Genomic DNA, 25,825 nt, shown 5'->3' with positions numbered 1-25,825 from the left:
CTTGGCTTTATCAAGAAGCCAGCAAACCTTTGACTTCAAGTTCAAATGCGGTCACAGTGGAAGAAATTTGATTCATGTAATCAATTTAAGATAAAATTTGTAGTCACCTTTGCTGAGGTAATCTGATGAAGCGGATCTAATTTTTTCTTCCAGGAAGAGCTATAGTTGACCGCCATGAAGAAGTTATATATAGATAGGCTATATCCCTGTAAGAAATCCTTGCTTCGATAAAGTTACAGCATTCACAAATCGAACTTTGTTTGTGCGTAAGAGATAAATATTGTCGGTTGTATTTTTGGATTATTGTGGGATTACGGTTGTTTAAAACAACTTGTTTAAAATATGGTTAATGCAATTTCTAAATGTGTTATAAGAAGTTGCATAATATGTCATATTGTCTAAATATATTAGGCCTACTAAAACATATAGTTTAAACCTCGGACGACTTGCACTAGAAATTATCGATATACACATCAATGTAGTACGGTGAGGTTCGTGGATGGCGAGGCGCTGACCTCTTTGGGAGTCATATTTACAGCTATATAAACCCAGGAGGTTAGATCATTCAGGCGATTTATTTCTTATCACATTTGCACTCTGCACGCAGGCTAGCTAGGTAAATGTCCTACATCAGTAAAGCAATGTAGGCTATTCCCTTTTGCTTCGCACTCCATGTTAATCGTCGCAACTCCACGATTGATACTTAACCAGCGGGTTTTAACCAGTAATGCATGGTCCAGTTGTGGGTACGAGCACCAAGGTCCGATATGTTGCGTGAAATTATACGATTCAAGGCCTGATATTAGCCTATTTCGCAAATCAACATCAAGTAGAATATTTTAGGCGGATTTATTCAACTCGTCGCGATTTTTTTATCAAGAGAATTGTTGCTTTTAACAATCGCTGATCTAACACGAATACATTTCGGCATTGGTCACATGCTGGTAGGCTATATTGTCAAAGTGTCTCATATCGAGTGGACATCTTTCCTCAGTGAATCTGATTGTATTAGGTGTGATTTTCTGCGTGAGCGACAGTCACCCAAAACTTAACATAGGGTGCGTGAATCGAAACAGGATGTATAGTCCTATACTCAGTGGCGTAGGAGCAGATGCTGCCGCCCTTGGCTTTCGTTGAAAATGCCGCCCTAAAAGTAGACTGCAGCAAAGTTTGAAATTATTTTATGTTCAGAATCTTTTCAATATAAATAATTACAAATAATGTAACGCATCTCAAAGATTCTGTATTGCTAGGCCAAAAACAAAAGAAAAAATGGAAAACAAATGTGTTAGGCTTATAGTCAGGAGTTACGCGGAAACGTGTTTCAGAACTTGCAATAAAAGATCGACTGACATTGCGGTTATACACTTCTGGTCACGGTTGAATCGGATAACTGTTGCTTTGAAATTTGCCAGCTGATGTTGTCCTTGCTGCTAAGATTCGGAAACAGAGAATACTCGCACAGTATGTTAAAGTTTTATTGAAATACCACCTTCTCTAGCATATTTTTTGGGTTTCGCGATGTAGCCTAAGTAGTATAGTAGATCGGTCAACCGGTGCCTGGGGTTCTTATGGGCGGGGTGGTGAGCGGCTGGAAAACCGGGGGTGGTGAGCGGCTCTTATTTCTTATGGCGGGGGTGGTGAGCGGCTATTGCGTCTTATGGCGGGGGTGGTGAGCGGCTCTTATTTCTTATGGCGGGGGTCGTGAGCGGCTAGAAAACCGGGGGTGGTGAGCGGCTTTTATGTCTTATGGCGGGGGTCGTGAGCGGCTATTGTGTCTTGTGGTCGAACGGTAACCCTTTTCAGTATAGGGATAGCTCGCACGCGGCTTCGTTGTTGGCATGTCGTACTTCGTGTTGAATATGTATCAAGTAAATAGTCATGTGATTGGTCCTTAGGTAATGTGTATATTCCAAATTACGGCGAGTACGACAATGATATATCGTTATTCTTATGGATGCGGCGATGATTCGTACTTTCAGGCATCTCTCGCGTGGTGTTGAATATGTACGAGTCACCAACAATAACCGCGCGGACAGAAACGTGGCTTGTTGCGAGGATTAAGCAGTGCGACCTATATTTCGAATGACCTGCGCGCTGAATTGTTTCCGTACAGTTGTGTGCTACTATCGATTATTACACTAGAACGATCAGTGTGAAATAGTTTGATCGTAAATTATGATATATGATGTCGTAGTTTAGTCGTATCAAATGACCGATCGTGTTCTCTTTCCTCGCTATTGATTGCTACCCGAATAATACTTTCGGCTTATTCACACCGCTGTTTCGCACCTACAGAATAGTCTGCTGTTCACAGTCACAACTTCATCGCGATAGTACAATTTTCACACCTCGATCAGTAGAACAACACCGCACTAACCCAGTTGTCGAATCACATAGGTCATACATTTTACGCGAAATGAAATATTGTATTGTGGTATACAAATATGCAAACTACTCTTTCAATTCAACAAGTCTAGTTAACGAATCGATTTTCAAGCTGCCGACACAGTTTTTAACACGAGTTAGTTTATATTTCTTCCCGGGTACGAGCGAGGCTTTGTTCCATTGATCCAAAACCACCTCGCCAGTATCATCCTTCAATGTAAAACTGTATAATTTCAACTCCTTTCCGGCGCCAGAATTGACCATCTTCTCCTCTCGAGAAACACAAGTAGCGGCGACCGAGACGTATTCATCTTTATTTCCGTATACCGATTCGCAGGTCAATAATGGGTATTCTTCAGTCGTATGTCTCGATTTTCCATGTAGAGTTACTGACGAAGCCCGACCAAGTAATACAGCGGGTTTTCCAGTAAATTTATCAGTTTGAACCCAACCGGATTTGACCATGAGTTTCTTTCGTTTGGTGAATGCTTTCTCAATGTTCCCGAACAAATCACGATTGAAACACGTGAAAGATATCTCTTCGTTATTGCCATCGATGAATATACCTTTGAGATATTGGCTAACGCCACCTCTTTTGGGTGATGAGACGAATTTGACGCCGACGTGAAAATTTGAAGTTGCTCCGACTTGCATAGTGTTGACGCTGTTCGATGCCATATCGTTTGATAAAGTGGGAGTCATCAACAAATCCGTCGATATTTATAGAATTAGGCACGTGGTATTAAGTGAGTTAACAGTCTTTGTATAACCCTGATGACCCGCGTGAATAGACTTGGATTGAAATAAACTTTACAGGAGTTCTGTAAGAAAGGATGCCGTTCACAAGTGACAAACGATACGAATGAATTTTCTTCTTACCCAGTCACTTATCAATGTACTGTAGTGAGTATTCAAGTTGTCTGTTGCTAAATCTCTGTACGCCGCTAGGGTACTTATGTCACTTTTCATCGCCGCAATGCTTATGACACTAAAAACCCCATTCCAGTCGATGCCGTATGATCGAATCGAGTTAACCAATGCGGTAAAATCACACTTTCGAACACGGCTCACGTTTTGTCCATGTACATAGAAATCTAGTACTCCGTGGATGAATTTTTCCGTCTCGCTCAATGTGGGGGTTGTCAAGTTATGATAATAGAGAAGGTAATTCTCAATAATCGCGCTAGTTGCCATAACGAGTATATGTAACTATCACCTGAAAAAGTAAACCATGAGAATGACACCACAATGTGTTAAAATGGTGAAATACACCGCTCAGATTTCAAAAAAAAAAACAGATGTTGGCGGGTGCGTTTGACATGTGTGACACAATAAAATCACCCGTTTCGCTAAACAGGAAATTCACTAAAGCGCAGTGTGCTGTGTGATTTTGAAAAAACAGATGTCCGCGGCCGCGTTTCGATCTGTGTGACACACTAAATACGTCCGGTTCTGAAATTCGGAAACACGGTCGGTTCTGGGGATTACGCAGTGTGCGTGCGGCCTATATTTCGAATGACCTGTGCGCTGAATTATTTCCCGCCCAGCCGCGTGCTACTATCGAATTAAATCTATAAATAGCCAACACCGCGATCTGATTGTTATACTTCGCTGTCGCAGACATAAACGTTGGTTGGAGCAGTTAGATTAATTATTGTACAATGGCCGAGGCTCAGCTAGATAATCTTGATACATTTGGTTATGAACCAAACGCATTCGAATCGCAATTTGAAGAGAATGCCGATATCTTTGACGTGATTAATCCTGGTGATCTGATGACGCCTGATTTAAGAGTTGAATCCGCACAACGCGACCTTACGACAACGATCGAAATGCAGCCAAACCACGCAGATATAGCGCGCCAGGCGTCGCTGAAGTCTGTGAGTCGACGCAGACGGAGTCGTGTTCGCGAGGAAGAAGACACACCACCAGAGACAGGCGACCAATACCAAGAAGTTGTATCCCAGAACTGGCAAGCGATAAAATCATATGTAGTGAATCAGAGTCGGCGCGTGTATAATATCCGAGTCATCGATCGTGAGATACCGGATGTTTTCCGCGATATCCAAGCGATATTTTTCTCAGAGTCGACTCGTTTCAAAATCAATTTTGCGTATGGAATCATTTTACATAACATCGCGGCTGGGAGATTTCGGTATTTTCATGCATCGGCGAATGTTGATAGTGTATTAGAAACACCAGCGGCAATTTCAACACTAGCTAAATTCGATGAATTTGTTGAATCTATTCGCTTGGAAACGGCACTAGATGTGTTACAAGACTCTCGACCAGATACAAAATACAGGGCAGTCTGTCTGGCTAATGTACAGTTTTACGTATACCCCACTGACGGTTTGTTGATTGGTTGAGCTGATATCGAAATACGATGCCGATGTGTCTTTTCATGATCTCAATCATTTTCATAGCAACCCAAGAAAATAATCCTGTCATTGAATTTTATTGAGATGTACTTGTATATATTGTGTGTGTGGCGTTATTGGGGTTTAATTGTACATTATGTTTGTTTAATATGATTTTTTTTTTGTATTGTGTGTTAATGTATCATTTGTTTTCCAGGTGGATAACATTATTTCATATCTCAAGTCGGTTATGTCATTAGATTTATATAGTTTACATATAGAGATTACATTGACATAGGGATTAAGGTTTGATAGGTAAGTTATTCGGTGCGAATACTTTGATTTATGAATATAATTTGTTATTTATTTATCCACCAGACAAAACAACCGTGGGATTAAAGAATTGATACGGTGAGTTATTACTGTGTAGAACTATTGAGCATGATGTAATGATTTTGTTGTTGAACAGACAAAGCGAACTCAATGATTAAGTGGGATACACAAGTCTACTGGTGAGTTATCTGTTATATTACTATGTTAGCGACATAGTTTGACGTGTTACTTGTTTAGTATAAAGATCCAAGGAAGATACCGAAAAAGAAACCCCATTGTAAGTAACACTAGTTTAATATTCCCAAGTGTTGAATGTAGCCACGCGGTATCAATTTTACAGATGACTCGACACCTTTGGAATCATGAAGAACACGCACCGCCAGAGATCGACAACCAAAAGCAGCAAATTACATCTCAGAACTGGCAAGCGGTGAAATCGTATGTAGTGAACAGTAACCACGTGCGCAATACTAGCGTCAGCAATCGTAAGCGGTCGGATGTTTTCCAAGATACCCAATCGACCTGTCTGATCAACCCGCAGATATATGAATATCCTACCGAGGGTGTGTTGATTGGTTGTGTTGGTATTAAACTACCGACATGGCTTGCGCAATCGAAATCGATCATGCCATTTACACGTCGGAAAAATAAGAAGCGGTACAATGACAATCTCTGTGCTTTTCGCTGTATTGGTCACTCGATAGGTAAAGACACCAAAGCAATGGCCCAACAATTCACTTCAGCATACGGTGTCAGTGTAGAATCTGGTGTAACTCTTGACATGTTGGATGATATCGAGGATTTGTTTAATGTCGCTATATTTGTATACACCAAGACCGAGGGTAAAGCTGTCGCACTACGTCGTAGTACGTTTGAAGCGAAACCTGTGTATTTACATTTAGAGGATCGACATTTCTGTCTCATTACTAACGTGAACCGTTATGCAGAGAGCTATCGATGTGATGTTTGTCAAAGATTTTTTTATGAGCAGTATGAATTGACCAGACACAAATGTACAACGGAACCTGTTGAAGTGTTTCCCGGTGGCGTGTATACACCTCCTCTGAACATATTTGAAAAACTTGATCTAGAAGGGGTATTTGTTCCTCAGCAGCTTCGTTATTTCAAATACCGTATCGCGTTTGATATCGAGAGTATGTTTGAGAAGTGTGATATTCCAGATTCCTCCAAAACTTCATGGGAGTGCAAACATATTCCCATTTCTGTTAGCATATCTTCTAACGTGAAAGGGTTCTTGGAACCGTATGTAATTGTCTCGAACGGTGACCCAAACGACTTGTGTGCGGAAATGGTTGATCATTTTCATGATATTCAAAGTGAGTCATTTAGGTTGTTACAGATGGAATATCATCACTACTTGGATATGCTCGAAACTAAAATTACCGAAATGAAAGCGCTCGATCCTTCCGAGAAAAAAATACCACTTGAACGTTTACAGGAGGAGTTTATGCGATATTTAAAACAAATCCCTGTTTTGTCGTTCAATGGTGGTCGGTATGACTTGAACTGTCTCAAAGAGTACTTGATGGGTTTACTCGTTGACGAAAATCTGAGTGTATTGAAACGGGGTAACAACTTCCTATCTTTGACAACTAACAGACTCAAATTTTTGGACATTGTAAATTACTTGGCACCGGGGTTCTCGTACGATGCTTATTTGAAAGCCTTCAAATGTAGCGCCGCTAAGGGTCATTTTCCGTACGAGTTTCTGACTAGTTTGGAAAAGTTAGATTATCCGACTCTACCTAACCACGACGAGTTTTACAGCTCGCTAAAAGGTCGTAATATATCCACAGCTGAATATGAAAACTGTCTGAAGGTTTGGAACGATAACAAAATGACCACTTTGCGTGATTATCTCAAATGGTACAATGCCATCGACACTCACTACTTCATTGAGGGGTTGGAAAAACAATTTCAATCTTTCAAAAGTCAATTCAGTGTGGATATATTCAAGGAAGCTGTCTCCCTACCTGGGGTTGTATCAAGACATCTTTTCAATAGCATTCCACGTGATTTCACCTTGTTCAATGATAAACACCAGGATCTGGTTTCGCTATTCAGAGATAATTTAGTGGGTGGACCGTCAGTCATTTTTCATCGATATCAAAAGCAGGGTGAAACTCGAATCAAAGAATTTTTTTATAAGGAAAACGCTCAGATTACCCAACATGTAACAGGGCTGGACAGCAATTCGTTATACCTTTTTGCTTTGAGTGAACCTAGTCCAACTGGTTTCCCGGTACATTGGCAACCACTTGATGCTGAGTGTACTAAATTCAAACCTGTAAAGACTGCACCGAAATGGGGGGAGACAGCAGTTCAATGGTTAAACTGGTATTCGTATACCCACAATGTACATGTCCACCATGATTTTAATGGACCTGAAATCCGTGTAGGAGCTCGTAATTATCCGGCTGATGGGTTCTATCGTAATTCAGCTGGTCAAGGGGTAATCTTGTCTTTTCTTGGATGTCATTTTCACGCGCATCAATGCAGATTTGGGTGTGATGACTTGGAACGGCGAGAACGAACTAAACGTGTTCATGATTATTACAAAAGCCTCAATTACCAAGTCATATGTAAATGGGAATGCGACTGGCGCACGGAGAAACAGGAAAATCCTGATATTGTGCGATATCTTATTGGTATTCAACCACAATTGACTCGAACCAAGTCTGTCACCGCACAAAAATTGATGGAGATGGTAATGACTGGTACATTCTTCGGATGTTTATCAGTTGATATTTTTACACCAAAACATTTACAAAGGAAGTTTGTTGAACTATGTCCGATATTCAAAAATACGATGGTGTCTCGCGAGCATTTGACAGGTCACATGAAGCAGTTTGCCATTGATCGTAAATTACTCACCAAACCCACGCGCATGTTAGTTGCTTCATACTGGGGTAAGAAAATCTTGTTGACCTCTGACTTGATCAAGTGGTATGTAGAGCACGGGTTGATTATATCCAAAATTCATGAGGCGGTCGAATTCACAAAAAAGACCTGTTTTGACAACTTTGCAAAAAATGTCTCAGACTGTCGACGAGCTGGAGACCGCGACCCTAGCCTAGAGATCATTGCCCTGACACAAAAATTAGCCGGAAACAGCAGCTATGGCCGCGTCTTGATGAACCCGCGTAAATTCAAACGAACCTCCTACTGTGATAAAAGCGAATTAGGCACCAATGTGAAGGATCGTTTTTTTGTGAAATGTGACGAATTGAACGCTAATCTATTTGAAATAACGAAGCGACCTAAAACGATCAAGTGGGGTAACTGTATTCAAGTAGGATTCTGGGTGTATAACAATGCTAAGCTCAAGATGTTGTCGTTTTTTTATGACTGCTTGTGTAAATATTTCCGTGACGAGTGCTTCATGCTATTAATGATGGACACAGACTCCCTCTATCTCTCGCATTCAGCCTCATTCGATGATATTCTTATCCCCGAGAAAAGGGGTGAATTTTATCTTGAATATGAGAACTGGTTTCCACGCTATTTTTGTGATGAGCACCGAACTGAGTTTTTGGCTGACCCGGTTTCTTTTGATCGCTCGAGGCAGTGTTGCAAAGACACGTACGCGTATTACCTTCGTCAACCGGGTTTGATGAAAGTGGAGTATGAAGGCGGTACATCTATCTGTGGTCTCCAATCCAAAAATTACTTTTGTGATGGTCCAAAGAAAAAATTGGCTTCCAAAGGTCTCCAGAAATCCAACCCAGTCGATTTCGAAACTTTTCTGGGTGTCTTGACATCTAGGCAATCTGTCGGGGGAGTGAACAAGGGGTTTCGGTGCAGAGATGGAGGTGTCTATACGTACAAACAACAGCGTAAAACATTTTCCTATTTCTATGCCAAACGTCGAGTGCTCGAGGATGGTGTGTCAACCCTGCCATTGAATGTGTAATTGTGACGTAATTGTATATTTTGTGTGCTATTGTATTTTATCTGTGTGTCTGCTGTTGTTATGATTTACTTGTACTTTTTATGTGCTAATGTGTCATTTGTTTTCCAGATGGATAACGCTATTTCATATATTGAGTCAGTAATGGTAGAATTGGATTTAAATAGTTTGCACAAAGAGACGATTGAACTGGAACAGGAATTAACACAACTCTCGATTCACGGTACCGACGACAACTCACAAGACCGCACGATACCCGATCGATCCAAGGCGCGCCGGCAGGAACTAGACGAGAAATGGACCCGTGTCCGAAGTGTCTGCATAGAAGCGCTACTTCAACTACAATTTCCTGATCGAAAGACACCGAGTGATAACCACATCCTATTCAACAGGGCGAAGCTGACAAATTATGTGGTCTTGGGAAAAAATTGTTCGTGGATACCGCTTTTCGGTCACGAAGAGAGACAAGCCTACTTGGGAACTCGCAGGCGACATAGAAAATTCCAATTTTTCCTTGATCAACATAGAGTCGCAAACAGTTTGAAACGACCTCGTTCTGACTCTGAAAGTAGCGATGCTACAACCGATGATTTTTTGCAAGCATGATTCTCTTGGTCATTGTGAACATAATCTGTGGTGAACACTGATAGTTTTAGGTGAAACTTTGTTTACAATCTGTGGGTGTTTTCGAAATGTTGTAACTAAAACATTTTAGTAACAATATTTGCTGATATCTGTGTCTTGTTTTTGCAGATGGTTAGTGATTACATAATAGCTGTTCTGGAGCAAGCAGATCTGACTCGGTTACACGAAAAGACACTTGTACAACGTCGCGATCATGTCCACTTCGTGGAGCTGTATTTGAAACGAGAGATATCGCATGAATTATACGAACAACACAGACAACATAAAGATTTGAAAGAGTGTTCAAAAGGTGAGATCTATAGTTGTTATAGTAACGCTGTTAGATTTTAAAGCGCTATGAACGTATTATGAATCCTCTTATGTGATTTATTATTTTACAGATTGGGATCAGTTGCTTGACGACTTGAATAAAGCGTTCGTAACACTACAACTTCCACTGACGAAATTACGAGGGACAGATGAAGATTTCATAACCCGTGGAAAATTGTTAAATCGAACTCTACTGGGTTTATATATTCCACTAGAACAAGATGACTACAACAGTGGATATTCCCAACCTTGTTGATATATAAACACATGCACTTTATCGAGTTTCAATAAACAACAAATGATGGAATTGATCCACCCATTCGCGTGTATTGTGAGTGGTCCTTCAAGAAGTGGGAAGACTACTTTCGTTACCAAGCTGATTAGACATGCGACATCAATGATTAAACCTAGTGTGTCCAGGGTCGTATATTGTTACAATAATTATCAGGAGGTTTTCAAGACGATGCATAACGTAGAATTCCACGCTGGTCTAGATATTTTAGAAGAGTTGAAGGTTTGCTCTGAAGACACCTTGATTATAGTGGATGATTTCATGACTGAGACAGCGAAAATTGCAGACTACTTTACAAGATTTTCTCATCATTCAGCCAAGTCAATTTGCTATATCACACAGAACCTGTATCACAAGGGTAAAGGAGCACGTGACTTGAGTCTCTCGAGCTCGTATATGGTGATTTTCAAGAATCCGCGCGACCAACAGCAGATCAGTTTTCTTGGTCGACAAATGTATCCAAACTCTAGATTTTTAACAGAGGCTTATCGTGACGCTGCTAGACAACCTCATAGTTATTTATTTATCGATCTCACGCAAGAAGCACCTGAAAATCGACGCGTTATGACCAATATATTCCCTGGTGAAACCATGGTGGTTTATAGCCCGATGGTATAAATAGCCAGACGCAGAGCCGACTTTAAACGCAAAATGACCAAGGTACCAGCTCGGACACGGCGGCATATTCCCACACTAGAGTTCCTACATAAAAGTAAACCCGAGATACGCAAGCAAATTATATCGGGGGCCAGCAAAGAATTGATCGAGTGTATATGCGATTGTACAAAGAACATTTTAAACGGCAACATCCCTCTTTCAAAGTATAAAAGAAAGCGACTATCAGCTCATAAATGTAGTTTACGTCGACTTGTCAGGAAAGACATCCCTATTCGACATAAAAAACGTATGGTCAACCAGAATGGGGGTATGTTTATGACTCTATTATCAAGCATCCTACCCGTCGTCACTGGTTTACTCGGTAATCTTTTCAAAAAATGACTTCTTTTAAAAAAATCTTCATAAATCCGAGCCCGATCAACGGAGCTGACGTTCAGAAATTGGATTTGGATATCGACAAATGTATGAGCGACATATTACAGATGAACATACCCCAAGAACGAAAATTAGCCTTATATAACGACGCACTAAATCGTTATCAAACAAAACACGACACACTGAATCAACCGATGAAAATCGATATATCAGAACAAAGGAATCTATTTTCGGCTAGTGAGTTGGACGCACTGCGACGCCTGATCAAGGGTGAACCATCAAGGATTCCTATACCATCACCGAGTAGCCAACGAAGCAAAGTAAAGACTCAGCATGCCCCGACGAAAAGCGGTCGTACACCCAAGACCCCGAGACGATACGGATGGGAGCCATACTAAGTATTTCACACCAGGGCTACCCGGTAGTTATCGCGGTGCATACGTATTCTCTAGAGGGCGGAATAGAGCCAAAGTCAAGGAGTTTCTTTCGAGCAAGGACGCGTACACGAAACATTTTCCATATCGAAAGAAATTTAAGAGACCTAGAGTGATTACGTCCGGTCTTGGTGTTCAGTATCAAACCGATCTCATGCATATGCAAAACCTTTCAAAAGAAAACGATAATTTTAAATATGTGTTGGTGACGATCGATTGTTTCAGCCGATTTTTATATCTGTATCCGCTCAAGAACAAAACCTCGCAAGGTATTATTCGTGGATTCAAGGAAATATTTAAGGATCGTATACCTCATGTTATTCAAAGTGATCAGGGTTCTGAGTTTACTAACCGTGCGTTTCAGACTTTCTTGAAAGATAACAATGTGCGACATTTTCATACAAATAGTGAACTGAAAGCATCGATATGCGAGCGTGTTATTCGTACTGTTAAGCAAGTGTTATACCGTTATTTCACGCATAATAAGACTTTGAATTATGTCAATGTCCTGTCTGAGATATGTCGAGGGTATAACACTACTTTTCACGTGGCTATAGGGTGTCCTCCAGCGGATGTTGATTATTCAAATCAAGAACAAATTTTCCATAGGTTATACGGTGACATGACCCCTAAAAAACCCAAACTAACTATCGGCACACCCGTCAGGATTTCGAAATCACGTGGTAATTTTGTAAAAAGTGCCTTGGCGAGTTGGAGCGAAGAAATCTTTTTCGTATCTCAATGTCGTAAAGGTGACCCTCCTACTTATCAGTTGAAAGACTACCACGGTGAAGTTATAGACGGTCGCTTCCAGCGTGAAGAATTACAACCAATAACTAAAAATAATAATATTTACAATATCGAGAAAATCCTGTCTACTCGCAAGAAAGGAAAGAAAACGCAATATCTTGTAAAATGGTTGGGTTACCCATCTAAATTTAATTCCTGGGTCTCGGATTTGTATAAATAGACGCTGAAAATGTTGTTCAACCAAACTATGGATTCTGATTCCGTCTCATCTCGCATGGGTCAAGTCTCGAACAGTCTGAAAAACCAGATTGTGTTTATTGTACAGATTTGTATGTTAGTGTGTGTAATCGTGTTTTCATTATATCAAATTTCTGTCGGGGTGGATCGTGAAATATATTTAACGCTACTGTCTTCTTCACTTGGGTATTTATTACCGAATCCATCACCTCACCGTATATGTTAAAAGAAACAATAAAATGTTGTTGACTCTACCTTCGAATGCGAGTTTGGATAAATTTCCGAATACTAGCACAGATTTTCAAACGGAACTTTACAAAGAATTAGAAATGAATCGCCATGAGCTAGGATTATGTGAGCTGACCTTCCCCCATGATTTTCAACCACGAATTGAAGTGACAGCGAACAGTATCGGTTTTGGATTTGTCGATGCGAATGGATACACCGATCGGTATTATATTCCCGAAGGATCGTATTACAGCGTCGGTGAAATGTTAGAATCGTACGAGAAATATTACATGGGGGACATTTTCATTTTACAAGGGTTCGGAGACTTTAGAATCACATTCAGAAGATTAGTCACGAGTAAAAAAAGATACAAGCGAGGTGTACCCATAAATACCGATACCGCAGACTCTAGTGTCAAACACATACCCCGTACCACGCATGATTCACCCGAACCTTACGGATTGATACCACTTGGTTCTGTGTTGGATACAATAACATTTAGACGCGTTGTATCTCGTCGCCGCGGAGTGGTAGAATTTATCTTTACACCCGCGATAAAGTTGGAACGGATTGATAAGGTTTATGTGTATTGTGATCTGATACAACCAAGACCACACGGTAACAAGCTGCAACAACTTTTACGGGTGGTTACTGTAACCGCTAAACCGAATGAAAACCAAATCAACATATTCCCAAAACCATACTTCTTTGCTTTAGCGAAAAACAATTTTAGAACAATACGAATTTATTTACGTGATGCAGCTGGCAACCCCATTAAATTTCGAAAAGCACCAGTGACTGTGACCCTACGCTTCCGTCGTAGAGCTGTTGATTCAATATGAGTTACATCACGTTGTCTGGCACCCAGGACGAATTCTCAGTGGTGTTACCGAATGAAATTATTTGTAATGAACTCGCGTTGATGGATATGAGTTTTGTCAGTGAATGTCTTGATCGAATTATAATCAATCGTGATCAAGCACTCTGGGAGCTACATAATGAGAAAGACCGAATAGTAGATGCGTACCTAACACCACTTGGGAATTATGCAAACAACCTCGAGTTGACGCGAAGAATATTATCTGAAAGTTTCAAACACTGTTTCACCGAAAGAATCAACGATGAACTTTTCCGAATTCGTTACTCGAAACGTATCACACTCCACCCCACGGACATATTCACGAATTATTTCAGTGTAGTTGATCAAGTGTCGACACCAGTATGTAATGTCACGTCGATCAAACCTAAACCAACTCAACCCCACCTCAGATATCTTTTTGTGTATATCAATGTACTACGACATCATCCGGTGGGTGATTACATGAGTCAATTGCTTCGTGTGATCCAAGTAAATAACGAGACGTGCATGAGACAAGAAGTTGTATATGAAAAACCGTTTTATTTCCCAGTGTCGATTAACCACATCCGCGATATAAAAATCACCATCCGGGACCAATACGGTCAGTTAGTACATGATATAGAGACCACATTGACACTCCACGCACGATGAAAATAGTGACGTTAACCACCTCTATGCTTGGTGCTGATTTTGAACACAGACTACTCACCATCAACAACATCCCGACGAGATATTGCGAATTAGCCCTCATGGAGATCGATTTCACTTTAACCGAACCGGTGATTGGTCAATATTTGTTTGTGTATTGCGATATTATTCACCCTCACTTACTTGGAGATACGTTAGCGCGTTTATTACGAGTTATACCGCTGACACCTGGTGATGTCACGCATAATTGGGTAGCGACAAATCCGTATTATTTCCCTGTTTCAAAAGATGTTGTAGACTCTGTATGTCTTTACCTCAGGGATGAGTTTGGGGAACCTATAAATATAATAAGTCGTTCATTGCAAGCTACATTTAACATTAGGAAGCGATTATGAAAGTTGTTTTCACGTGTGATCATCATTCTGTCCATCGTCATTATAACCAGACAGGCGATGGTTATGGATATTTTAGTGGTGGAGTTCAAGCCGGTTCCGGTATCGGGAGTTTGTTTAAATCACTCGGTCGTTTAGTGACACCTATTGCGAAATACGCTGGCGGTCAATTGTTACGGACTGGAGGTGAAATAGCGAGAGATCTATTACGGGGTAACTCGATCAAGTCTAGTGTTGTCAAGAGAAGTAAACAAGCTGGTGGTCGAGTGATTGATAAAATTTTAACCCCAAAAGCTATAAAAAGGAAAAAAACAAAGTCAAAGAACACTTCATCCAAACGTCGTCGTAAACAACAGGATATATTCGACTAAGAACTATGTTGATGCACGCGGGTTCCAGAGAATGTCATAACTCGGGATTAAACATATTTAGTATACCCCACACGCAAACCAGTATTGAGGAATCGCAATATGTCGTCGTCAAACCCCATAGTTTAGGTAATGTCATGGAAGTACAATTACCAAGGACGGATCGATATATGGATCTACAAAACACGTTCTTGAGATTACGTTTGAAGCTCACTAAACGCGATGGAACTGATTTAGCAAACGATACACAAGTGGGCCTGGTCAATAACATGTTGGATTCTCTTTTCAAACAAATCGATGTAACTATTTCAAACGAGGTTATCACGAATTCGGATAATTGTCATGCGTACAAAGCTTATATCTCTCGGTTGTTGAATGATACACATGGTGCCTCGGAGAGTTTTGTGCAAGGACAGGGTTTTTATAAAGATGTCGCTGGATCTATGGATGTTCTTGGTGCAGCGAATACTGGATATGTTAAACGAAAAGACCTTACAAAAAACAGCACTCCGTTAGAGTTGATCGGAAAAATTCGAATGGGTCTTTTTGAACAGTCTAGATGTATGTTGGATAATGTCGACATGAAATTAAAATTTACACGTAACGAAGATAATTTCTGTCTGCTTGGTGATGCGGAAGATGTACAAATTGTTTTACTCGAAATGGAGGTGTATGTCAAACAGATGAAGATCGCTGAAAGTGTAAGCTTAGCACACAAGTCTGTATTACAGAAGAATACTGCTAAGTACCCCTGGATACGCTTACAAATGTCGACTCATACATTCGCCGCGGGCTTGTCGAAAATTGATAGAGAGTTAGTTAGCGGCACCATGCCAAAGAAGATCGTAATTGGTTTAGTCGAGACCACGACATTTAATGGTGTTCGAGCCAAAAATCCGTTCAACTTTAAACACTTTGATGTTCAAAATCTTTCTTTAAGTGTGGATGGGCGTCAAATTAACGGACGGGAATTTCATTTCGATTTTGATAAACACGGCGGCCTGGAAGGTTATATGACACTATTCTCCCAGACAGGTCGCTGGGAATCCGAGGCACCTTTAAATATTTCACGCAAAGATTATGTCAACGGATACACTCTTTTTGTGTTTGATTTGACACCCGATAATAGTTTGGGATGTTATCAACTTCATAAGACAGGAACTGTGCATCTGGTTTTGACTACGTCGAAGCCTTTACCAACCTCCGTAACCTTGTTATGTTTGAAGGAGTTTCAACATCTTCTACAGCTGAATCAAAAAAGACAAGTCGTCGAAATATAAATACGTCTGAGATCGATGATATTCTCTATAACCACCCTGACACACAAAGTCTATATCTAGGAACTTATCCAGTAGATCAGTTACCGAAGAAACCAACTAGCGGAAAATTCGCTATCACCATTAATTACGACGAATCGAGTTTGCCTGGATCTCACTGGGTGTCTATATACAGAGATGACGATACTCATTTTCATGATTCGCTAGGCTTCGGACCACTAAAACCTCAGATAATCGAATTCCTGGAGCCGGATGAATTTTCAGTGACTGGGAAACAGTTACAGAGTAAAACTTCAGATGTGTGTGGAGATCATGCTATCGCATTCTTGATAAAAAGAGCTCAAGGGTTTTCAACCGAGGAATACTTGGATAATTTTGGCGATGATAAAAAAGTGAATGATACGATTGTACGTGTATTTGTGAAGAGTTTGATTTCAGAGTAATAAACGAATGTGTAAATGTGTATACTTGTGATTCTTGTTGTGGATGTGAACAGCAGACTATTCTGTAGGTGCGAAACAGCGGTGTGAATAAGCCGAAAGTAATATTCAGCTAGCAACCAATAGCGAGGAAAGAGAACACGATCGGTCATTTGATACGACTAAACTACGACATCATATATCATAATTTACGATCAAACTATTTCACACTGATCGTTCTAGTGTAATAATCGATAGTAGCACACAACTGTACGGAAACAATTCAGCGCGCAGGTCATTCGAAATATAGGTCGCACTGCTTAATCCTCGCAACAAGCCACGTTTCCGTCCGCGCGGTTATTGTTGGTGACTCGTACATATTCAACACCACGCGAGAGATGCCTGAAAGTACGAATCATCGCCGCATCCATAAGAATAACGATATATCATTGTCGTACTCGCCGTAATTTGGAATATACACATTACCTAAGGATCAATCACATGACTATTTACTTGATACATATTCAACACGAAGTACGACATGCCAACAACGAAGCCGCGTGCGAGCTATCCCTATACTGAAAAGGGTTACCGTTCGACCACAAGACACAATAGCCGCTCACGACCCCCGCCATAAGACATAAAAGCCGCTCACCACCCCCGGTTTTCTAGCCGCTCACGACCCCCGCCATAAGAAATAAGAGCCGCTCACCACCCCCGCCATAAGACGCAATAGCCGCTCACCACCCCCGCCATAAGAAATAAGAGCCGCTCACCACCCCCGGTTTTCCAGCCGCTCACCACCCCGCCCATAAGAACCCCAGGCACCGGTTGACCGATCTACTATACTACTAGCCTACCAATCAATTTTGAATGATGCGTCTGTAACATCGTCCGCAAGTTTAACAACTAACGCCTGGATTTCCGGCTTGACACCTGGTTGGTAACGTTTTCTGAGATCAGGCATGGCCTAGTAGGACATGGATCAGGCGCTGTGTATAACACAGAAGAAACCGCCATGGTATCATTTTAAGCTTCTACGCTTCGTTACGACAACTGTTCTTCGACAAATATGACACATCGGTTTTCCATATATATCTGAGAATGCAAATTCATTTTCCACGCAGAGTTACATTACAAACCTAGTTTTCGCTGTTTAATTTCCCGTTCCTTGTTCTTGTTTCTCTTCAAACCATTCGCGGTTAGTGAATCACTTTTTATAAGTGTAGCCTATTACAGTAGGGCCCAGGCCCGGGTTGTCAAAGTCAAATTGCGTCTCAGGCCGGATTCAAACCATCTGATCGCTCGTGGGCCGGATAATTCAAATGATTGAAATTCCATCCCCTTGTATATTTTGCTTGAATATACCCAATTATTAAGTCTAATAATATTTTACATTATAGCGGATCATAGGGGGTGCTCTAGTAACACCTCGATTACCGAACAATGGAATTAGCAAAATTGAGATTATGGCTGGTTAAATATGGTGATATAAATTGCGAAAAGAGTACAGCTTTTAAGGACGATATACCTCATGTGTATGCGTTATGAGGAAGAGGAGAGTGAAGCTGGTTCATTACTATTATATCGCGATTCGGGTTTCTCAGTATGCAGAGGTTCTGCTGAGTCATAAGCGAAATTGGGAGTGCGGCCACAGATATTTGAATTATATTTTTGTGTAACAATTATATTCTCCATGTAACCTTCAGAAGTTTTCACTTCTGTGAATAACTACTTTTGGTCCATTTTTCCGTAAAACTCGGAATTGAGTGTGCATTTTTTACCTTCTCGATATTTGTAAGATATGTGCTGGATAATACAGCCATTTTTCAAAATAGCTTCGCGGGTCGGATGCGGCCCGCGGGTCGTATGTTTGACACCCATGGCCTAGCCTATGTAAAGAGGAGGCATGCACATTACACACTGAATTAAACGAAGATAATACAGAAGGACAGACGACAAAAAGAGGTGACGGAAGGTGCATGAGATCGATATGTCAGGTCGTGGTCCGGTAAACTTGAGGGCCGTCTAGTAACGTGTCGATGACATTTTGTAGCGTCTTGCTATGTTGAGCATAGGCGATCACCGAAATTCGCGAGAAATAATTCCAGCTGAAAATGTTGTTAAAGATAATCATGTGCAATGCTGGTGACAACGTAGCACATATATATTTTAGTGATTTGGTACCTAATACGTATTGCCCCACATGAGCTTAGCTTAAACATACCCGACCATAAGCCAAATAAACAAACCAATGGCATAGCAACACGTATTCAACACTTCATTCAAGGACATCTTCTGATTAGTGGAAGGTTCGATATCGGTAAAAATCCAGTATCAGTGTGTGACTGTTGATGATACGACGAAATTATGACATTTCAAATCGAAATATAATCATCATTGGTTTATTAGCAATTTTATCAGTTCAATACACCACAAAAATGCGATACAATGAAAAGACAGGAAGATGTCGAAGCGACAAGGAGTAGTCTATGGAATCTGACACCCACCTTGGCCTAGGCCAGTGGTTCCCAACCTTTTTCGACCCATCGCCCCCTTTTCAAGGTCAACACCGATCATCGCCCCCCAAATTTTGTGAACCGATAATTGGGCATACAGACTGTAATCACCGGCGGGTTGACTGAAAAAAAAAAGGTCATCTTTCTCCGCTCAGAGCTGAGAAAATAACGTTTTTTCCCTCCGAATTGCTAGGTGGATGACTAAAAAAAGAAAAAAAAAAAAAAAGTCAGCCGTTTTGACGCGTCATCGCCCCCCTATCGCCCCCTTCGCTATTTTCGCCCCCCGTCGCCCCCTTTGTCCATTTTCGCCCCCCTATCGCCCCCTAGATCGCCAAATCGCCCACGTTGGGAACCACTGGCCTAGGCGATGTAAAGAGGAGGCATGCACACTGAATGAAAGAAAAGAAGATAGTATAGAAGAAGAATGCGACAAGAAATAGGGCGGCATGTCATGGGAAGCGAGATCGATAGGTCAGTCGTGGTCCGGTAATCTTGAGGATGGACTGTATTTATTTAGTAGTAATTGCTTGTATTTCGACTTGAATGTGGACATGCTCGTCGACTGTCGGACGGCCGGCGGGATACTGTTCCACACATAAGGATTATTGCTATTGTCCAAACTAGGAAGTTTGAGCACAAACTAAACTCATTACGAGTTCAATAAACATCACTTCTCTCAGGCGAATTCGCGCCCCGCCCCCCTCCCCACCCCCAGTATGAGAACCACTGTTCTAGACGCTTTCCTTCTATTCGTCCTAATCCGTGCCTTGCATTTTTGTAAAGACTTCAAGATCAGGGACGTAGGGGATGAGCCCATAGAACACCAACACACCCCAGAACGTGTTACTGCCGAGTTTAGAACCGGCACTAACGGATTTAACACTACGCCATAAGGCAACCTTAATTTGCAACCCCTGAAGTGGCCACCACTAAAACTATGCGACTTCTCCACCTTTTGAAACCACTTAACGACTTTCCACACCTTCATTTTTTACCTCCTCCTAAAGTAGACCAGGGGTATCTACTTCTACTTATGCAGAAATGCACAGAGTCACTTCCACTTCACAACCGATACTGACTATTCCTTCCATATCTGGGGCGACATCATCTATATTCAATTTATCACATTTGATCTGTGTTCATGTTATTTTCTTGCAGAGAGCAATCCGAAGTCGCAATTCAAGTAAGCTAGGTCAGAGGTTACAGTTTACCTGCTATTTCACAAAAATATTCACTGCATAACCTTCCAACGTTTGTTTCTAAGCACGAAACTCTGAAAGATCTAGGTACGGAAGTTGTCATATCGACTGGCTAACTGTGATCCACATAAGCAAAGCGAAAATCAGTATCTCCAGTTGCATCGGATTTACCAACTACTGGAAAAATTGCGACGACAATCGCCTATATTTTACGATTGCTAAATAATCGCGAGGAGAAGCAATATCAAGAAGCAAAACCAACGCCAAAAGAAATCCGAAAACGCAGCAATTACGGTACATGATTGAAAATAGCACCATACCTCACAGAGGCACCAAAAATCAAGGATCCTCGAAATTATCAAACACATACGACGAACGCTTAGGTCGCGATTTCTTTTCGGTCTTCTGCAACAACTTAAAAATACCCGATCCTATACTCATAGGAATTCCCATGATGATACATTCAGACACGCCGGAAATCGTGTCCGTCTGTCCGTAGTAGGATGCGTCAAACAAGTGATCGGCCGTCTTTTCGAAAGACGCCAGCATGAGCACGCTTTCCTTCATTTTCGCCAGCCCGTACCTGGTGATTCCCAGCACCTCGCCTTTGTAAGTCATCAGGTCCGCAAGCAGCATCAAATGCCGCCGGTCGATACTCATCCCGTGGTTCACCATCGTGTATTGCACTTCGTTGATAATCGTCTGCCTAGCCGCTTCTATACCGAGACATTTTTCCACCTCCATCGTGTTGTTAGACGTAGTTTTTTCGCCGTAGATACCAGGCGTGCCGATGACACCGGCCAAATCGTCACCCTCCACCAAAAGCTTGTACTTCCGCTTCCCGTCTTTCTCATCAATGTGGATCACGGCCCTCGACACGTTCACAATCCCCTGGACCACCACAGAGGACACTGAGCCTTTCAACAGCTGCAAAGTGTGGTACATGCTGCCTTTCGTCGAGTGCGTCGGGTGTATTGTGATCACGTCTCGGCTACGAATCAAGATCTGATTCTCCTTGACAGGCAACGACGAGACACAAAGGTTGTAGCGAACAGTCTCCGCGTTGACCTCCAGCTTTAGAAGACGTACTCGCGTCATTGACAGCTTGATGATGAGGTAGCAGTCGTCGATCTGGTAGACTTCGTCAATGTACTCGCTGATTTCCCCGAGAGTAGTAGCCTCGATTCTGCCTTTGATCTTCCTCGCAAAATCAGGATCCTTATCATCGCGGAGATAAGCCGATATAATCGGAGTGCTGATATTTTTCGAGGCGTTGATGATTTCTTTAATACGCGGCACACCGAGCGTGATATTCATGGACGCGACCCCTGCGAAATGAAACGTTTTCAGCGTCATTTGCGTGCCGGGTTCTCCGATGCTTTGCGCGCACAGCGCCCCAACTGCAGTCCCAGGCTCCACGATCGCCTTCACATACTTGCGGGCGCAAGTCTGCACGAACAGATCCAACTGATTCTTTGTGACACGGTCAATCTGATACAACACCGGCGGTTGCGTGGTCCCATCGTCGCTGATGCTGTGCCTCTTTCTGGCAGACGATATCTTTGTGGAGACATCATTCAAGAAGTTTCGCATAGACGCCTTGAATTCTTCGCTCAGCGACTTGTAGTCTGATATGAACGGTTCAGCTTCGGACACAACAGATTCACTGCTCAGCGCAAAACCCGGCAAATCAGGGAGCTTTGTTTTCACGTCTTCGAGCACTCTTTTGAAGTCAACAGGCTGGTCTTTTCCTTCCATGTCGGTCGGGTCTAACCCATCTCCGCCATAGACAAATTGTATGATATCCTTCGTAGAGGACCGTACTGTCAAATCGTAATGCCCGCAGAGGTCCTCCAACGATTTCACCAGCCGCCTTTGCATGTATCCGGTTTCTGCCGTTTTCACAGCAGTGTCCACAAGACCTTCTCTCCCACCCATAGTATGAAAAAAGAACTCGGTCGGCGTCAGTCCAGAGTAGAAGCTGTTCTCGACAAAGCCACGCGCCGCTGGGTCTTTCGAATGCTTCACAAAATGTGGCAGCGCACGGTCTTCGAAACCGTTAGGCACACGGTTTCCGCTGATAGCTTGCTGTCCCACACAAGCAATCATTTGAGAAATGTTGATGAAAGAACCTTTCGATCCGCAGACAGCCATGGTGAGCGGCGTGTTGCTGCGATGCAACTCTCTCAGACATGCCTTACCGGCGTGATCTCTGATCACAGACAGTTCCTTCAAAATCACAGCCTCGAGCGTTTGTTCTGGCGTGCACCCTGGCTGAGACTGTAACTTCCCTTCTGAAAGTGCAGTGATGAAACCGTCGCATTTTTTATATCCGTCGCTGAGCAGCTGACTCTTGGCCTGCAGCAATCCTTCTCCCGGCGTGACATCACCGATGCCAATCGAGAAGCCGCGATTGCTCAAAAACACCGGGCAAATGCGTGCCAGTCTCCACATCGCGTCAGCAGCGGCCTGTTGGCCGTAATCTCTTAGCAGAATGTAGAATATATTATTCTTTGAGCCAGAACCGAGAGTGGCTTTGTCCATTGCGCCTGCCAAAAGACACGAGTTGTAAATCACAACGTACGAATCGTTGACGCATAAATCCTCTCCCTTCCCGGAATACTGCTTCCCCTTAGCGCGCAAGTTGGCTCTGATGTTGCACTCATCGTTCGGTTTCAGGATCAAGCTGAAAACCTGCTTGCCGGTCCACAACGCGGCTGGTTTCACGATGGCCGGGTGAGGCAGTTTGATTTTGACCTTACGGTCTTTGTACGCGAGGATCGACGATATAATCCGGATCGCTTGTGATCGGTTGAGAAACACGTCCTTTCTTGTGAGTAAATACGCGGCCGTTATGAAATCTTGAATGGCGGCGATTAGCAGCTCCCCATTTCTCGGCGTTACGAGATTGCTTTTCGTGCCCATAAGGATAAGTGCTTCGGCTTTTGCCTCTTCTGTTTGCGGCAAATGAAGATTCATCTCGTCCCCGTCGAAATCGGCATTGTACGGATTACACACGCACTCGTTAAACCTGAAAGTTCTGTGAGGCACGACTTTCGCGAAATGAGACATGATGCTCAGCTTGTGGAGTGACGGTTGTCGGTTGAACAAAACAACATCGCCATCCATCAAATGTCGTTCCACCACGTCACCGTATCTCAACTCGGACGCGATTTTCTCTCTGTTGCCGTACTTGAGAAAGCGTTTCATGTTGGTGTGGCGTTGCTGTAAGAAGTTCGCGCCCGGGTGCTTGTCGCAGCCGTTGATCACCAACTTTCGCATCAATTCAATGTTGCTTTTCGTAACTCTCTCCGGGTATGTGAGTACTTTTGCTACCAACACCGGCACGCCGACTTGATCGATGCGCAAGTTTGGATCAGGAGATATGACAGTTCGCCCTGAAAAATCGACTCGTTTGCCTGACAAATTACCGCGGAAACGACCCTGCTTGCCTTTAAGCCTTTGAACTAACCCGCGTGTAGGCTTTTGCGGCTTCATATTAAACGGGATGCCGGATTGCTCGCTGTTGATGTAAAGAGTGCACTGAAGCTGTAAAAAGTCCCAGTCTTCCATTATCATTTGGGACTTGGCGCCGGACATACGGTGTTTTTCGATGACGTTGTTCAGAAATATAATTTCCGTTAACTTCATGGTAAGGTCGTCTTCCGTAGTGCCAGACTTTAAATCATTGATAACTGAAGGACGAATACACAATGGAGGCACAAGCAATCTTGTTAGTATCATATCAGTAGGTTTACCAACTTCACGATTCATCATCAGTAAAGGAAGGTCTTCATCTGGTATTCTTTCGAATAGATCTTTCACAACAAGCGGATTCAAATCTTCAGATGCACGAGTCAGTAACGAATCGATGTCTTTGTTGTGTTTTTTGGCGACTTCGAAAGATTTGAAGAAATCAGTTATGGCAGGATCCACATTTCTTTTAGAAGCGCTTTTGTACTTTTCATGAATGATTTTCAGCATCCCGCATTTCTTTACGGTCCCGTTGAATTCGTCGCAGTACATGCACTTGTGGACTTTTTTAGTTTTTTCAATCACTTTTTTGCGCAGCACTCTCTTTTGTAAATATGTGAGACCAGGCCGTTTCAGAGTGCGAAGAAAATGGAGACGCAAATCATCTGACAGCAGAACACGACTGCAACTCTTGCATATCATTTGCAAGATGCAAATCGTGGCACGGAAATACCCAACGTGGAAGCAAGGTAACTCAAGATCAACATACCCGTAATGTCCGGTGCAATCCGCCAAATTTTGCCCGCAAGTCTCGCAGTGCTTATCTTTTCGGCTGGTTCCCATCCTTCCATCGAGTACGCCGTACGTCACTGGGGTATGAGACGGGTCTTGAAGGTATAGGTTTTTGCTGATGCATTGTAAATGAGCGTATTTGCTCATCTGATCCGGAGTCTGTATGCTGAAGCTGACATCGCTTATCTTTTTCGCAGAGTCCGCCTCCCTGAACTGCTCCTTCACCATCTCGTCCAGCTGTTAATGCGGAGAAATAGCAATTTAAACCAGCTCGCGACGTAGTTTCATACTTGCGATTCAGTTACTCCTAAAGCTTTCCAATTTCGTAAGAAATTACTATACACAGAATACGGCACATTTGCGCTTCTTGACGAGAGCATGAGAAATCCAGTGAGGCATATCATTTGGACTCGTTGACCATTGATCATTGTTTTAACTAGTAGTATATAATCTACGTTCTGGCATATTCAATATCTATCCATATCATATTAATTTCACAATTTTTCTCCACTTGAAGATGGCGCAACCACAAGGCTATGTTATCATGATTTGATCATGAAAGTCGGGTATAGATTGAGATGACATTTGTTTCTACAAACAAACTTCCTCCTTTTATACCAGATGTACACTGTACTCTGCAACAGGGAACGGTGGGAAATAATAGCTTCGATATGCTGTCATTCAGTGTGAGATGCGGTATCTAAATATAAATCTATAAGCAAGATACATGGATTCGTGAATAAGGTAACGGCAAACCAGATGCAATGTTGCTTTTACCCAATAGTTCTCGAATAGGAAATCCGGTGTACATTTCACGAAGACAACATCTACGACTACGTAGTGAAACAACTGACTACCGTAGTCTTTTGCAACCTCGTTCGTCATCGTTTCTTCGTTTTTTCTTCACATACTCAAATTGCTCGTACGAAAGATAACATTCACAAAAGTAGAACTGTCGACGACGTACCTCGACTTATT

At 42.3% G+C, this 25,825-nt stretch overlaps 3 protein-coding genes across 4 annotated transcripts in view; 1 reads left to right on the top strand and 2 right to left on the bottom strand.

Moving 5' to 3' along the window:
* Positions 1 to 25,825, bottom strand: part of LOC145434474 (lysosomal leucine aminopeptidase-like) — a 229,069-nt gene that overhangs the window by 96,781 nt on the left and 106,463 nt on the right. The gene's annotated exons all lie outside the window — the stretch shown is intronic.
* LOC145434470 (uncharacterized) lies at positions 4,770 to 10,285 on the top strand. Its single transcript, XM_080311826.1, has 4 exons — positions 4,770 to 5,260; positions 5,319 to 5,358; positions 5,422 to 9,946; positions 10,038 to 10,285. The coding sequence occupies exons 1-3, from the start codon at positions 5,232 to 5,234 to the stop codon at positions 9,013 to 9,015; spliced, it is 3,663 nt and encodes a 1,220-aa protein (XP_080167952.1). The 5' UTR covers positions 4,770 to 5,231; the 3' UTR covers positions 9,016 to 9,946; positions 10,038 to 10,285.
* On the bottom strand, positions 20,725 to 25,276 carry LOC145434469 (DNA-directed RNA polymerase III subunit RPC1-like). The gene has a single exon (XM_080311825.1). The coding sequence runs from the start codon at positions 25,073 to 25,075 to the stop codon at positions 20,921 to 20,923; it is 4,155 nt and encodes a 1,384-aa protein (XP_080167951.1). The 5' UTR covers positions 25,076 to 25,276; the 3' UTR covers positions 20,725 to 20,920.

This window comes from Botryllus schlosseri, chromosome 2, assembly GCF_051294905.1.
Source record: "Botryllus schlosseri isolate E-star chromosome 2, Bs_hap1, whole genome shotgun sequence".
Classification (NCBI taxonomy): domain Eukaryota; kingdom Metazoa; phylum Chordata; class Ascidiacea; order Stolidobranchia; family Styelidae; genus Botryllus; species Botryllus schlosseri.
The sequence above is the reverse complement of the archived record's forward strand: the minus strand, read 5'-3'. Positions and strand labels throughout refer to the sequence as shown.